The sequence below is a fragment of the Mus caroli genome, unplaced genomic scaffold (genome assembly GCF_978045245.1).
Source record: "Mus caroli unplaced genomic scaffold, Mus_caroli_1 scaffold_5, whole genome shotgun sequence".
Lineage (NCBI taxonomy): Eukaryota > Metazoa > Chordata > Mammalia > Rodentia > Muridae > Mus > Mus caroli.
Window position 1 is genome coordinate 128,083,635 of NW_028227260.1, and position 14,438 is coordinate 128,098,072.

The 14,438-nt window shown below is 47.7% G+C and overlaps 1 protein-coding gene across 3 annotated transcripts in view; it reads left to right on the forward strand.

Moving 5' to 3' along the window:
- Bcorl1 (BCL6 corepressor like 1) overlaps positions 1-14,438 on the forward strand; it is a 64,966-nt gene that overhangs the window by 21,950 nt on the left and 28,578 nt on the right. For all 3 annotated transcript variants that reach the window (XM_021153041.2, XM_029473519.2, XM_029473520.1), the window contains 4 exons: positions 3,868-3,958; positions 4,218-7,481; positions 11,410-11,575; positions 13,093-13,173. In XM_021153041.2, coding sequence (XP_021008700.1) covers positions 3,868-3,958; positions 4,218-7,481; positions 11,410-11,575; positions 13,093-13,173 — 3,602 coding nt within the window. The remainder of the gene's footprint in view (positions 1-3,867; positions 3,959-4,217; positions 7,482-11,409; positions 11,576-13,092; positions 13,174-14,438) is intronic.

The following is a 14,438-nucleotide window of genomic DNA, read 5'->3' on the forward strand; positions in this document are numbered from 1 at the left end:
AAATTACCCAATATGCCCAGTGGTTAAGATGTTTTTTTTTTTAAGCATTGTCATTTCTGATCCCATCCACCCTTTGTCACCTTCTTACCACTGTCTAGGCTGTGTTACAGCTGATTTCTAAATGTAATCTCATCCTATATGCTTTTTGTTCTTTTTTGAGACAGGGTCTCTTTCTGTGTGTTGCCCGGGCTGGCCTGGAGCTTACTGTTATAGCTTAGGGAGACCTCAGACTTGTAGCGACCCTCCTGCTTCAGACTGCGTGCTAGATGTCATGTGTGAGCTACCGTGCATATCATAACATATATAATACACATCACCCCCACACACAAGATATATTTCTGTGTGTGCATGCTTCACCTCCATGTATGTCTCTACACCATGTGCGTGCCTTGGGCCCATAGAGATCAAAAAGAGGGCATCAGATCCCCCAGAACTTGACTTGCAGGTGGTTGTGAGGATCTGGGTGGCTGTTGGGAATTAAACCCAGGTCCTTTTGAAGAGTAGGAAGTGCTCATAAATGCTGAAGCATCTCTCCATCCCCCAGTCCCACCCCCATTTTAAAGACAAGGCCTTGCTATGTAGCACAGAAAGAAAATCTTCCTGCCTTAGCCTCCCAAGTACTATGATTACAAGCATATACCACCAAGCCCAGCTTTACCCTATGTAAAAACCATCTTCCTCCATCCTTTCCAACTTGCAGACCTTACAAATTTGAGGTATAAAGCTGTTTTTAGGGATAAACTTAAAATTACATTGTAGGAGTCTGCCAGGTTTATCAAATATGGGCGTATAGAACAGAAGGCATAAACCAGTCTTTTTGACTGCTCTAGGTGGTCTGTCAGCTTTAGTCAAACCTTCAGCTAAGTCGTCTTGCTTGCCTCTAGCATTAATTCATTCCTTCATTTAATAAGCATGTATTCAATACAAGAGCAAACTGGTAGTTCGTCTTCATACATTGCTGTTGAATGCTGTGGACTGGTGTGAACAGGTCCTATGGAGTCTAGCTGGAAGAATGATGTATTTCTTTGGGAATATCAGAGGACAGTGTCACCTGAGCCCAGGCTAGAGATGTGATTAGGAGTTTGAGGTGAGGGCCAATATCCATGCATCCTTGATTATTAGGGGAAGGCCTTGGCTGGAGTGAAGGGGGTTCTGGTGAAAAGTCTTAGGGATTGGTAGGTAGGTAAGGTGCCTCATGCATTCTGGGTTGGATATTTCTTAGATATTGTCCCAGACCCAACAGGAACTGAAAACCGTCCAGTGTGTCAGGTCCTGCCGTTACGTTAATCTTTAATAATTAGGAAAATGGCCCTGAGAGATGGTGGCTGGTTTTGGTTAAGTTCAACAAAGCCTTGAGCACACCAGCTGTTTTCTAGTGAGAAGACACAGTGGAACTGATTTCTAGTCCTGCTTGGAGCCTCTTTTGGCCTATGTTTCCCCCTCACCTGTATCCCCATAACCTTGCTCAGTTGACCCAGCTCCCTCCCCTGCCTTTCTGATCCCAGGCTCCTCTCTCAGTGGAGCGGTTTTTTTTTTTTTTTTTTTTTTTTTTTAAATATTTGCTCAGCTTTGCATCCCCCTCAGAGGATTTGAAACACCATCGCACACATTTTCCTCCCTGAGCTTGGGGGGCTGGTGCTGCAGCTTAGGCCTGGCTGGAGTAGCCAGAAATGCTGCCTCTGCTGCCACCACCAGCCTCTCTGCCTGGCTCTAGGCTTCGCTGCTAACTTCTGGCCTTCGAGAACATAGCTTCTGCTTTCTTCTTTGGGGCAGAATTTCTGCCCAAGGAGGAGCCCACCAAGCAGGAGGGAGCGTGGTCAGGAGGAGAAAGAATGTAAACAAATAGTGCCTTTCCATGCGGAGTTGTGGAGGGGAGAGGCTGCGCCCTCCACTACCACAGCCCTCCCCCTAAACCATCCCTGGAGAGTCTAGTTGGAACATGCTTCTCCAGCCCAAGGCTGGCTACATATAGGTCCTGCTTTTCTGGTCTCTCAGGAGTTGATGTGAAAAGTGTGTTTTCCCTTCTGTGGGGCCCTCCATCTCTCCTCTTCCTCAAGACCCCTAACTGCGGTCCAAAGCCCTTGCCTCACAGTCCTGTTTTACCAGCAGTCATTTCCAGTGGTGGAACCGTCCCACTTCTGTCACCCTAGCTGTTTGTTAAAGGGGACAAGCCTTTCCCCCTTGATTAGCCCCTTCTGGAGCCGGCTCCGATCCTCATTGCCATTCTTGCTTCTCTTGCCCCAGGTACAGTTAGAAAGTCTGTGTTTCAGTCGGAGGGAGGGAGTTATTTGCAGGGGTACTGCTCCTTGCTGGAGTTGACTCAGGCACCCCCAAATACCCTTTAGACTAGAGTGTGGTCGCTAAGGCAGACGCTGACTTTTCTTCACGGGCTGTATTGGATCTCTGGCAGGGCTCCAAAGATGGCAGGCAAACCCAAACAAAGAGCAGGCAGAGCAGCCCTGTGCTTTGCCCACCCAGAAAACTTGCTGCAGCTTTGTTCTTTGACCCCCTACCTCCTCTGCAGCCACTCCCACCCAGGCGGCTGCCCTATTGATATGGCTCCTGAGCACAGGGGCCGGGTTCCTGCTGCACTTAAAGCGGCCAGCAGCCGGTATGGAGCCACCACTTGTCCTTCGACTTTACTTTAGCGTGTGATCCTTTTATTTGTTCATTTTGTCAAATGGAACATGTTTTAGGATTCTTACCTGAAGTTTAGAGAATTCTTCTTGAGCAGTTTGGGGGGAGGGGGTTACAGTTGAATTTTTCTCCTTTGAGATCCAGCTTTCTGGCCTTTAGACTTTCTTTATGGCACATACCAATAGAAATACAGAGTCTGTGGCTTTGAGGCGCTCCCTTTGTTAGGAGAGAGGATGTGGTGATGCAGAGAGGCTGAAAGGAAGGTGCGCCCATGTACTATGAGAAAAGAGCGCGTTGCGTGGAGCCAGGTTGACTTCTAGAAGTGTTTGCTTTGTTTTGCTGGTTTTTCAAGTAACACACAGGGTCTTACTCTTACTGTATAGGCTTGCTGAGTCTAAGCTGGCCTTGACCTCAAAGAGATCCACATGCTTCTGTCTCCTGGGTGCCAGGATTTAAAAAGACATGCATCACCAGTCCACTGTATTTTCCTTGTTGTTTGAGACAGGATCTTCTGTGGCCCAACTGACTAAATTCCTTACCTTCCTGTCTCTACTTCCTAAGTGCTCACATTACAGACAGGACACATGCTCAGCTAAATGTCGTAGTTTTAAAGAGCCTCTTGGTGTCAGTGACCAGATGGCCTCACATCAGTGCTGTAAAAGTGAGTGTGGTTGGGCTTCAGGCCCACCTTGCCCAATAGAGGAGCAAATGATTCAGATTTGGACTAGATTGGAAAGCACAGTGGAAGTGGAGATTTGCTTAGGAAGAGGTTCACCCTGAATGGCACTTTCCATATAGACTTGAAACAAGATTGGATTTAAAATAAAACTAATTTGTGCACCCTTGAGGCTTTTGGGTTACATCTCTCTCCTTTTGGGCAATGCCTTGTATATCCTGGAGTGAATGGTCAACTTGATGGTTAAGCTCCAGGCGAAAGGAGAAGGTGCTAAGGTGGGGTTCATCTGTACTTTGGGTGAGAACACTAGAAAGCAGAATAAGTGGCCCCCAAATTCTGGTCAGACAAGGCTCCTCCTCTTCGGCAACTTGCAAAGCTGCGTGTGGCGGTTCCGCTTTGCCTGGTTCAGCTCCTAGTCCTCTGCCATCCCCCCTGAGGTCACCATGGAAGTGAGACAGGAGGGTTTGGAAAGCTAGGCAGGCAAGACCTTCTAGAAGTGTCAGTGCTCTAAGTCCGGGCCTTATCTCCCTTTTCTGCTGTGTCTTCCCTGCCAGAAGAGCACCTCTTTCTGATGAGGAGTCCACGACAGGTGGCTGCCAGCACTTTGGATCTCAGGAGTTTTGTGTCAGCAGCAGTTTTTCCAAGGTAAGGAGCTATGTGCTGTCACATGCTACCCATCAAAGGGTGAGCTTCTTGGACCATGTGCCTAGTTTGGCCTTCCTGAGACTGGGAGCAAGAAGACACAAGTTGCTGTAGGTGAGACAGAAACGGCTCTGCGCATGCCCTGTACATTGCAGTTGGTTGAGTTGTCGAGAGGACCAGCAGGTACTTCCCAGGGGCCTCAGGGTACCTGCATCAGTTCCCGGGACTTTGCTAAGATGGCCATGCTATTCTTTCGTCGCAGGTGGAGCTCACGGCAGTTGGAAGTGGCAGCAATGCCCGGGGGACAAACCCAGATGGCAATACCACAGAAAAACTTGGGCACAGGTCAGAAGATCAGTCTGATGACCCTCAGCCAAAAATGGACTATGTTGGGAATCCAGCAGAGGCTGAGGGCCTCCTGGTGCCACTGAGCAGCCCGGGAGACGGGCTCAAGCTGCCCACTTCTGACAGCACTGAGGCCAGCCACAGCAGGGCCAACTGCTCCTGGACTCCCTTAAGCACCCAAATGAGCAAACAGGTTGACTGTTCGCCAGCCGGGGTAAAGGCTTTGGACTCTCGGCACGGTGTTGGGGAGAAGAACACTTTCATTTTGGCAACTCTGGGAACTGGAGTCCCTGTGGAGGGTACCCTGCCTCTAGTTACCACTAACTTCAGTCAGCTGCCGGCACCTATCTGCCCTCCTGCCCCCGGATCAGCCTCTGGGACCCCCTCAGTTCCCGACCCATTCCAAGTTCCCCTTTCTGTCCCAGCTCCAGTGCCCCACTCAGGACTAGTTCCAGTCCAAGTTGCCACATCGGCTTCAGCTCCTTCCCCTCCCCTAGCCCCAGCAGCGCCCTCGGTGCCTACTCTCATCTCTGATTCAAACCCTCTCTCTGTATCAGCCTCTGTCTTGGTGCCAGTGCCAGTGTCTGCTCCCCACTCGGTCCCTGTGCCCTTGTCGGCTCCTGCTCCGACCCCTCTCACAGTCTCTGTGTCTGCACCTCCCTTGGCTCTGATCCAGGCTCCCGTGCCTCCTTCGGCTCCCACCTTGGTCCTTGCTTCTGTCCCAACTCCGGTTCTAGCTCCCATGCCAGCATCCACACCTCCAGCAGCTCCTGCCCCTCCATCTGTACCAATGCCCACTCCGACCCCTTCCTCTGGCCCACCCTCTACCCCCACCCTTATTCCTGCCTTTGCTCCTACACCGGTGCCTGCGCCCACCCCAGCCCCAATCTTTACTCCAGCCCCCACGCCCATGCCGGCTGCCACACCAGCTGCTATCCCCACCTCGGCGCCCATTCCAGCCTCCTTCAGTTTGAGTCGAGTGTGTTTTCCTGCAGCTCAGGCACCAGCTATGCAAAAAGTCCCCCTGTCTTTTCAACCAGGGACAGTGCTGACCCCTAACCAGCCTCTGGTATACATCCCACCTCCGAGTTGTGGCCAGCCCCTCAGTGTGGCTACACTGCCAACCACTCTGGGTGTGTCTTCCACACTCACACTCCCGGTCCTGCCATCTTACCTGCAGGACAGGTGTCTCCCAGGTGTGTTGGCCTCTCCAGACCTCCGCTCTTATCCATGTGCATTTTCTGTGGCCCGACCTTTGGCTTCAGATTCAAAGTTGGTCTCTTTAGAGGTGAACAGGCTCTCCTGTACTTCCCCGTCCAGCAGCACTAACAGCCAGCCTGCTCCCGATGGGGTCCCTGGACCTTTGGCAGATACCTCCCTCACCACTGCTTCTGCCAAGGTGCTTCCAACTTCACAGCTTTTGCTGCCAGCTCCCAGTGGGAGCTCAGTCCCACCACACCCTTCCAAGATGCCAGGTGGCACCGATCAACAAACAGAAGGGACTTCTGTCACCTTCTCTCCTCTCAAGTCACCTCCACAGCTGGAGAGAGAGATGGCCTCTCCACCCGAGTGCAGTGAGATGCCTCTTGACCTCTCTGCCAAGTCCAACCGCCAGAAGCTTCCATTGCCGAACCAGCGTAAAACACCTCCCATGCCTGTGTTGACCCCTGTGCACACCAGCAGCAAGGCCCTCCTTTCCACAGTCCTGTCTAGGTCTCAACGCACAACCCAGGCTGCCGGCAGCAACGTTACTTCCTGCCTAGGCTCCACCTCTTCACCTTTTGTTATCTTTCCTGAGATGGTGAGGAATGGAGACCCAAGCACTTGGGTAAAAAACTCAACTGCTCTGATCAGCACCATTCCTGGCACATATGTGGGAGTGGCCAACCCAGTGCCTGCATCCCTGCTGTTGAACAAGGACCCTAACCTGGGCCTTAACCGAGATCCTCGTCATCTCCCCAAGCAGGAGCCCATCTCCATCATTGATCAAGGAGAGCCTAAGAGCACTAGTGCCACTTGTGGCAAGAAAGGCAGCCAGGCTGGTGCTGAAGGACAGCCAAGCACAGTGAAATCCCGTTATACCCCAGCCCGCATTGCCCCTGGGCTGCCAGGGTGCCAAACCAAGGAACTGTCTTTATGGAAGCCTACAGGCCTGACAAATATGTACCCACGGTGTTCCATCAATGGAAAGCCCACTAGCACCCAGGTTCTGCCTGTTGGCTGGTCACCATACCACCAAGCATCTCTGCTTTCTATTGGCATTTCTAGTGCCGGGCAACTAACCCCCAGTCAGGGGGTGCCTATCAGGCCCACCAGCATTGTTTCTGAGTTTTCTGGTGTGTCACCTCTTGGTTCCAGTGAAACTGTTCACGGACTTCCTGAGGGGCAGCCACGGCCTGGGGGCCCCTTTGCTCCAGAGCAGGATGCTGTCACAAAGAACAAAAATTGCCGAATTGCAGCCAAGCCTTATGAAGAACAAGTTAATCCTGTCCTCTTGACTCTCAGCCCTCAGTCAGGGACCCTGGCACTGTCTGTTCAGCCTAGCAGTGGGGACATGGGAGTAAATCAGGGATCCGAGGAATCTGAGAGCCACCTCTGCTCTGACAGTACTCCTAAGATGGAAAGCCCCCAGGCAGCCTGTGGCCTGAAGCTGGCAGGAGACACAAAGCCTAAAAACCAAGTGCTGGCTACCTATATGTCCCACGAGCTGGTCCTGGCCAACCCACAGAACTTGTGCAAGATGCCTGAGCTGCCTTTGCTACCTCATGACAGCCACTCTAAGGAACTCATTTTAGACGTGGTCCCCAGCAGCGAGAGGGGCCCCAGCACAGACCTTTCTCAGCTTGGAAGTCAGGTGGATCTGGGGCGGGTGAAAATGGAGAAAGCCGATGGCGATGTGGTCTTCAATTTAGCCAACTGCTTCCGAGCTGATGGTCTCCCAGCCGTTCCTCAGAGAGGCCAGGCTGAAGCTCGGGCTAACGCTGGGCAAGCTCGAGTGAAACGGGAAAGCTTTGCGGTCTTTACTTGCAAGAACAGTTGGCAGCCAGATGAAGAGACAGAATCTCTGCCACCCAAGAAGGTCAAGTGTAACAAAGAAAAGGAAATTGAGGAAGAACCACGGCAGCAGCCACCACCACAGCCACACGATAAGCCCATGGTCCGGAGTTCCTTGGGGTCCAAGGTGAGTGCCAGTATATGGCCTAGAATTCCTGATGGTCGGCTTCACGTAGGGGTCTCTACTGCATCCAAGCCCACCACCTCCCTACAGTGCTCTTGAGCAGCACAGCTGTGTGAAGGGAGCTGATGAATGGGAGGCTTCCCCTTTTTAACTCCTGCTCTCTCTATGTGATATTTTCACCTGGAAAGGGCCTAGCTCATTCCATAGGATATAGGAAATGATTTCATCTTTGGGGCTAGAGAAGCCATTGTCCTAGATAAAGTTGGAAAGCCTGAGAAGGTATTGGTGAAGGAAATCACTTAATCACAGGCTCTTCCCCAAGGAACAATTCTTCCTGGTTCTTTAAAGATGATGAACCACTGCCCTTGGCAGTTTGGGGCCCAGGGAGGAAAGGAAACTTTGATAGGGTCATTTTGGCCCCACTTCTTCATAGCTCTGTGACATTGATTAATTTCTCTTACCCTCAATTCCTTCATCTCTGCAATGAGACAAATAATACTTATTTAGAGAATTGTTGGAAAGATTAAATGAGCTGTTGATATGAAATATCCAGAACAGGCAAATTGATAGGGATAAGAAATAGCCTGATAGTTGCCGAGGGCTGGGGAGGGCTGGAGGATTTCCATTCAGGGCAGTGAAAAAGTTTCTGTACCAAGCAAATGGTGATAGTTACACAATTCTGTTTGTACAGAAACAATTGCATTGTACATGTACGTTAGTGAATTGTTACAGCAGAGCTCAGTAAAGCTATTCCAATTAATGAGATGGCATATAAGTGCTTAAAATAGCACTGGGCACGTAATTAAGTGCTCGGTTGGTATTAGCGGCTGCTTTTGTTTTCAGTATCACAAACAGAATAGCCCTGCCCTCATGCAGCTCAGGTCTTGCCGTGTTGACTTAATGACAACTGGGCATAGCCCTTCCGGTATGCGATGGATAGTTTAATAGGCCGATTGAAAGATGTGGGAGGACTGAGAATAAAGTTCCAGGAGAAGGAGAAGGCACCAGCATCTCCAGGTTTTCCCTTTGGAAAGCAGATAATCTAAGTGTTTCATCAGGTCCCATTTACTTGAGGAACATGTGAACTGATAAGCAAGCTAAGATGAGGGGTTAATTCCACACAGCCCATTGCTGGGGATGGCCAAGAGGCAGAATAAGCTCTGGTTGCTTGCTTGAATTATTTTTCTTTCAAATATTCTTTTAATACGTTTGTATTTCTTTTCTGTGCTCATGTATATGTGTGTGGTACATGCATGATGCCGCACCTGAATGCAGATCCTTGGACAGTTTTCAGCTGCTCTCTCTCTACCTCAGATTGTCCCATGTAGCAGCAAGCACCTTTACCTGCTAATCCATCTTGCCTGCCAAAGAATGAGGTTTCATTTGATGCTGTCTGTACTGTATTCTTGTCCCTTGAAACGTATTTCAAATATCTCTTAACCCGAACACTGATCTTGCTTTCTCCATCTTCCCAACTTCTCATGTAGTTGGAGTGTGTCATAGTTTTACTTTCATGGCTGCCCTGGCAGGAGATATAAACCGGAAATCTCTTCTAGATGTTCTGTTTTACTTATTATTTATTTATTTGTTTGTTTGTTTGTTTGTTTATTTTGGTCTACCTTAGGAAGTAAAAGTTAATGGTCTATACTTGAAAGAGGCAGCTAAGAGCATATTTAGAAATAAGGCAGAGATTTTCAAATTGACGTGCATTTAGCTTTATTTCCCCTGCCTTAAAATGGTTTTTCTTTGGCTATACCTGAAGTTCATATTTTAGACAGTCATCTCCGTCTTCCTCTTCTCTCCCTAGTTCTTTGTTTTCTAACACCTTGCTTCATAGAAACTGCCAGTGACTTACTTTTCATTGCGCTAAGTCCTCCGCTTCACTGAAACTAGAGGTTGATAACCCTACTGGAAGGTGATATGGATGCGATTATGGGTAGGGGGGACATGTGTCAGTCTTTCATCACAGTGACTTAAGTATCTGAGAGAAAAATGAGAGAGGAAAGATTTGTTTTGGCTTATGGATTCAAAGATGTCAGTCCCTCATAGTGGGAAGAGTGTAGTGGAGCAGAACAGTAGCTCATAGAAACCAAAAGGGAAGGAGGGAGGGGGGGAGGGAGGGAGGGAGGAAGAGAGAGAGAGACAGAGAGAGAGAGAGAGAGAGAGAGAGAGAGAGAATGAGAATGAATGAATATGAATGAGTGCATGTCACATGTCTGCAGTACTGGCCTCTCCTTTTTCTATTTTGTGTTTGGGTGAGCTCATGTGCATGGGTGTTTGTGTATACCGGTACCTGTGCAGATCAGAGGTCAGTCTTGGGTATGATTCCTCATTAGCTGTCCACTTTGTGTTGTGACGCAGAGTCTTTCTCTGGAACCAGGAGCTCATTAGTTATTCTAGAGGGATCCACATAGCTCTGCCTCCCCAGTGCTGCTATCAAAAGCAGGCACCACCACACTTGACTGTTTTTCTGGTGATGACTCTCAGATCTTCATGTCTTGTAGCAAGTATTTGACCTACTCAACTACCTTCCCCACCCATTCCACCTGGGCCCTCAGCCTACTGTAGGATGTTCCATACATAGCTTTAGGGCAGGTCTTCTTCCATCCTTAGTTAATTCTTTCTAGAACACAAAACACAGATACGCCCAGAGGTATGCTATACTAGGAGCTTGTCAATCCAGCCAAATTAATAAATTAAGATAAACTTCAAGTTGGTTGTTGTTGTTGCTGTTTTTAGACAGGTTCCTCTGGCTGTTCTGGAACTTGCTCTGTAGACCAGGCTAGCCTTGAACTCACAGAAATCTTCCTGCCTCTGCCTCTGCCTCCTGAGTGTTAGGATTAAAGGCATGAGCCACTGTGCCTAGCTGACTGCAAATATGTTTAACTCTTTCTGTCTTCTTAAAACCTAACTTCACGTGCCCCAGATCCACAGGACTAGGACCACCTACCTTGGTATGGAGAAACCTCACAGATTGTGAAAATCTGTGGCTTTGAGGCAGAGTTCCTACAATGTGTATGAAAGCTGATAATCCAGTAGTAGGTGGGGATGGAACTGGACAGAAACAGAGGACAGAGACAACAAATAGGGAAGGAGATCACTGAAAGCTGATGAGAAGAGATCCAGAGATGGGACCAGGAGCACCAGGGCTTCGTTCCAGCTCTATCTATCTTACTGCAGATGTAACCTTGCAGGGTGACCTGGTCAGCAGCATCCCTTCAGTTAGTGTGTATGCTAGCCTGTGTGTGGCCCAGGAAAAGTCAGTTGACCTCTTCTCTGAGTCTCTGTTTCTTCATCTGTTCCGTGAGGTGGTTCTTAGGATAAAGCAAATGTTAGAGTTGAACGTGATGCAGAGAGTAAAGCATCCTTTAAATATACCCAACTTCGCTGTGAATGGTGTACCAAACCTGTCCCTGTTCACCGTGTTAATAGGGAGGTGGGAATCGTACCTCCTATGTAATGGTTTGAGTCCATTTCCTGGTATTAACTGACACATGAGAAAAGGTTTTCTTGACTTGCCTGTTCTCAGAATGATTATCAATTGATAGCAATGCCATCCACAAGGAAGATGTTTGAGCCATGTAGTTACCTAACTTACAGAAAAGGCATTTTTGCTTAATGCCTATTTCTACTTGGGTTTGGGTGTGCAGAGTATGGATCCCAAGTTTGGACCTTTTAAGAAAAAAACCTTTGGATGTGTGTTGAGGGGCCATGAATACAGATTCTGTAGATCTCTGATACAAATCACTGAAGGAACTAGCAAGGACACTCAACTAAGTCCAAGAGAACCTTTATAACCCAGTGTGTCCTGTGACATACATACACACTCCCAGTCCTAACTCCGGCATATGACATGATCCTTCCTAAGACTGGAGAACATTCTTAAGCAGCAAAGCTGACCTCAGACCTGACTTGTCCTACCTTAACACAGTGCCGGAAGCTGCCTGGAGACCCCCAGGAACCCACCAAGAAAAGCCCCAGAGGGGCTTTAGATTCAGGAAAAGAGCACAATGGAGTCAGGGGAAAGCACAAGCACCGGAAGCCAACAAAGCCCGAGTCCCAGCCTCCAGGAAAACGAACAGATGGTCATGAGGAAGGTAGGTCTCAAAGGCCATGCATGACCTTCCAGCCTGAACCTTCCAGGGATCCAGTGGAATTTTGGTGGGGAGAGAGTTGCTGAGAGATTGAGTGGAAAATGGATCCTTCTTTGCTGTGGAATAGAAAGAGAATTGGAACTCAGAAGTTAACAGCTCGGGAGGATGGGTATGTTGTGGTCATGAGTTTGTGAGTACCATACCATCTATAGTCTTAACATTGAACAAGGTGATTTGCAAATGGACACAGAAGAGTCACCAACTGATTCCATAAGGTGGGATCTAGGCTCAAAGAAGAAACAGCTGTAAGAATATTTATTCAAAACCAGCAGAATTGGGATTCATTACGCTGTTTTTTTCTACCTTTTGGTATGTTGGAAAACTCCCATTCTAAGACCTGAAACAAATAGCAGGCTGACTAGCTAGATAGATAGAAAGGTTAAACGATGTCTCAAAGTTTTTTTTATCAGCTAAGAATACCCAAAATGTTTGAGTTGGGTATAGGGTATACTTGATCTATATACTCTATTGTAGATGGCCCCTCAGTGCCTTCATTGGAGATAATCCAGGCATTCCTGGCCACAGTAGTCCATGTTCATGATCTTGCTCATTGGACATGACATACCACTTCTATTTTACTCTTATATACCTGTTTCTATGTGACCACCACTCCCAGCCTTACCTTGTTTTGTTTGTTTGTTTTTTTAAAGATTTATTTTATTTATTATATGTAAGTACACTGTAGCTGTTTTCAGATACACCAGAGAGGGCATCGGATCTCATTACAGATGGTTGTGAGCCACCATGTGGTTGCTGGGAATTGAACTCAGGACCTCTGGAAGACCAGTCAGTGCTCCTAACTGCTGAGCCATCTCTCCAGTCCTCGTTTTTTTTTTTTTTTTGTTTGTTTGTTTTGTTTTGTTTTGTTTGTGTGTGTTGTTGTTTTATTTATTTTTTTATTTATAATTTTTTTGGTTTTGTTGTTTGGTTCGCTTTTTCAAGACAGGGTTTCTCTGTGTAGCCCTGGCTGTCCTGAAACTCACTTTGTAGACCAGGCTGGCCTCGAACTCAGAAATTCGCCTGCCTCTGCCTCCCAAGTGCTGGGATTAAAGGTGTGTGCCACCACTGCCTGGCTCAGCCTTACCTTGTTAAGGTCCATCGAGGCTGTGCTTCTTTGGGATAGCTACAGCTCAGTTAGAACTTAATGAACACACACCAACCTTTGCGTTATGTGGGCAGACATTATACTTTGGAGCATGCTGTTAAATTGCTTCTGTGTATTGCTTTTATTGGTGTCAGCAAAAATGACCCAGCCCCAGTTTTGAAAAATCACCATTTCCAGAAAGAGCTGGGTAGTGATAGCAGCTTAAGGAGAGTCAGTTGGGTTAAGTCAGGGTAACTGCAGGCTCAATACAAGCCTTTCGGTTTTCTCATTTCAGCATCCCATGTGGGCTTTCTGGTTTATAGATTTCTAATTGTGATACTTCTGCCTTCTGCCCCTAAACCACACATCACTCCAGGTTCCTTGGAAAAGAAAGCAAAGAACAGTTTCCGTGACTTCATCCCCGTGGTTCTGAGCACCCGAACACGCAGTCAGTCTGGTGAGTAAGACTAAGGGTAAGACCTTGCTTTGGTACCTTTGAAAATGTAGACATGAAGTTTGAATGGTTTTACCATTGACGTAAGTAGACATTTTGTTTCCCTGTGCCAAAATGACAGGCATTTTGCAGGAATAACAGAGTCCTGGGTTGGGCAGAAGGCTTGCCTGAAATTTTAGAACAGTTTGTTTAACAATGTTAGATTAGAGATTTAACATCATCTTTGTTTAAGAGTCAGTGATGGAAAGAAGAACGGCCCCTGCCACTCAGGAAATTTGTGCTCTAACATTTTGCATCTCATGATCATTGAGGCCCATTTGAAGTCCTCAGACTTTCAACCTTTGGGCTTTAATCTCGTCACCCTACATAAAGCATTATCAAAATTGGAAGGTTCATTGAATCCTATGGGCTGGCACAATTACTTTTGCTCCACAGAACTTGTATTGGTTTAGGTCTAAAGAAGATAGTTGTTTCCAGTTTGTGTTCTTCTCTGCTGGTTCTCTGTTGGGTCACAGGACAGAGATGGTTGCCTGCATTCACCCAGATTCCCATGCAAATTGGAAGGAATAGAGATGACTAATCCAAAGAAAAGTCAGTGAGCTGACGTCCTGTTAACTGGTCCCTCAGCACATGGCAAGCTCTCTGGTAACTGGGGCTTAGAATGATGGCCTGGTGGCCTCACAAAGTCCTAAAGTGTCCTCTGAATCATCAAAGAGTGATTACATTATTGCCAGTCGCATTTTTGTGTTAAACACATTGTACTGTATTTGATTCTTTGGAAATTGGTGATTTCTGTGTGATTCTGTATTGACCAGAATATTAGGTTAACTAGAACACTCTGTTCCCTGCCTGGTCCATATAATGCAAAGTTTAGTGGGATAGTTGTTGTCTTTAAGCACTTGACCAACTTGAAGCTTTGGTCTAGGGTGGGCTTTTTGTTTGGTTGGTTGGTTTTGTCTTTTCCCCTCCAACCACCTTTTTCTTCTGCTGACCTTACTAGGGTGTAGATACTGCTGAGTTAACAGCTAGGCTTTCGGGAGAAACATAGTAGTGTTCCTTCTAAGGAAGGTGTGAGATCTCCTGTAGTGTAAAACCAGGCCAATTTAGGATTGTGCTTTTACTGTTAGCAAAGTTAAGGGTAAGTAGGGAGAGAGCGAATAGCCTCTTGGCAAGGTAATCCAATTGGATAGGAAAGATGCTGTTTGTCCTGGGGTGATCAGCCTTGTACTTGTCCAGCAGCAAGGAACAGCTGCAGTGGATGGGCAGAC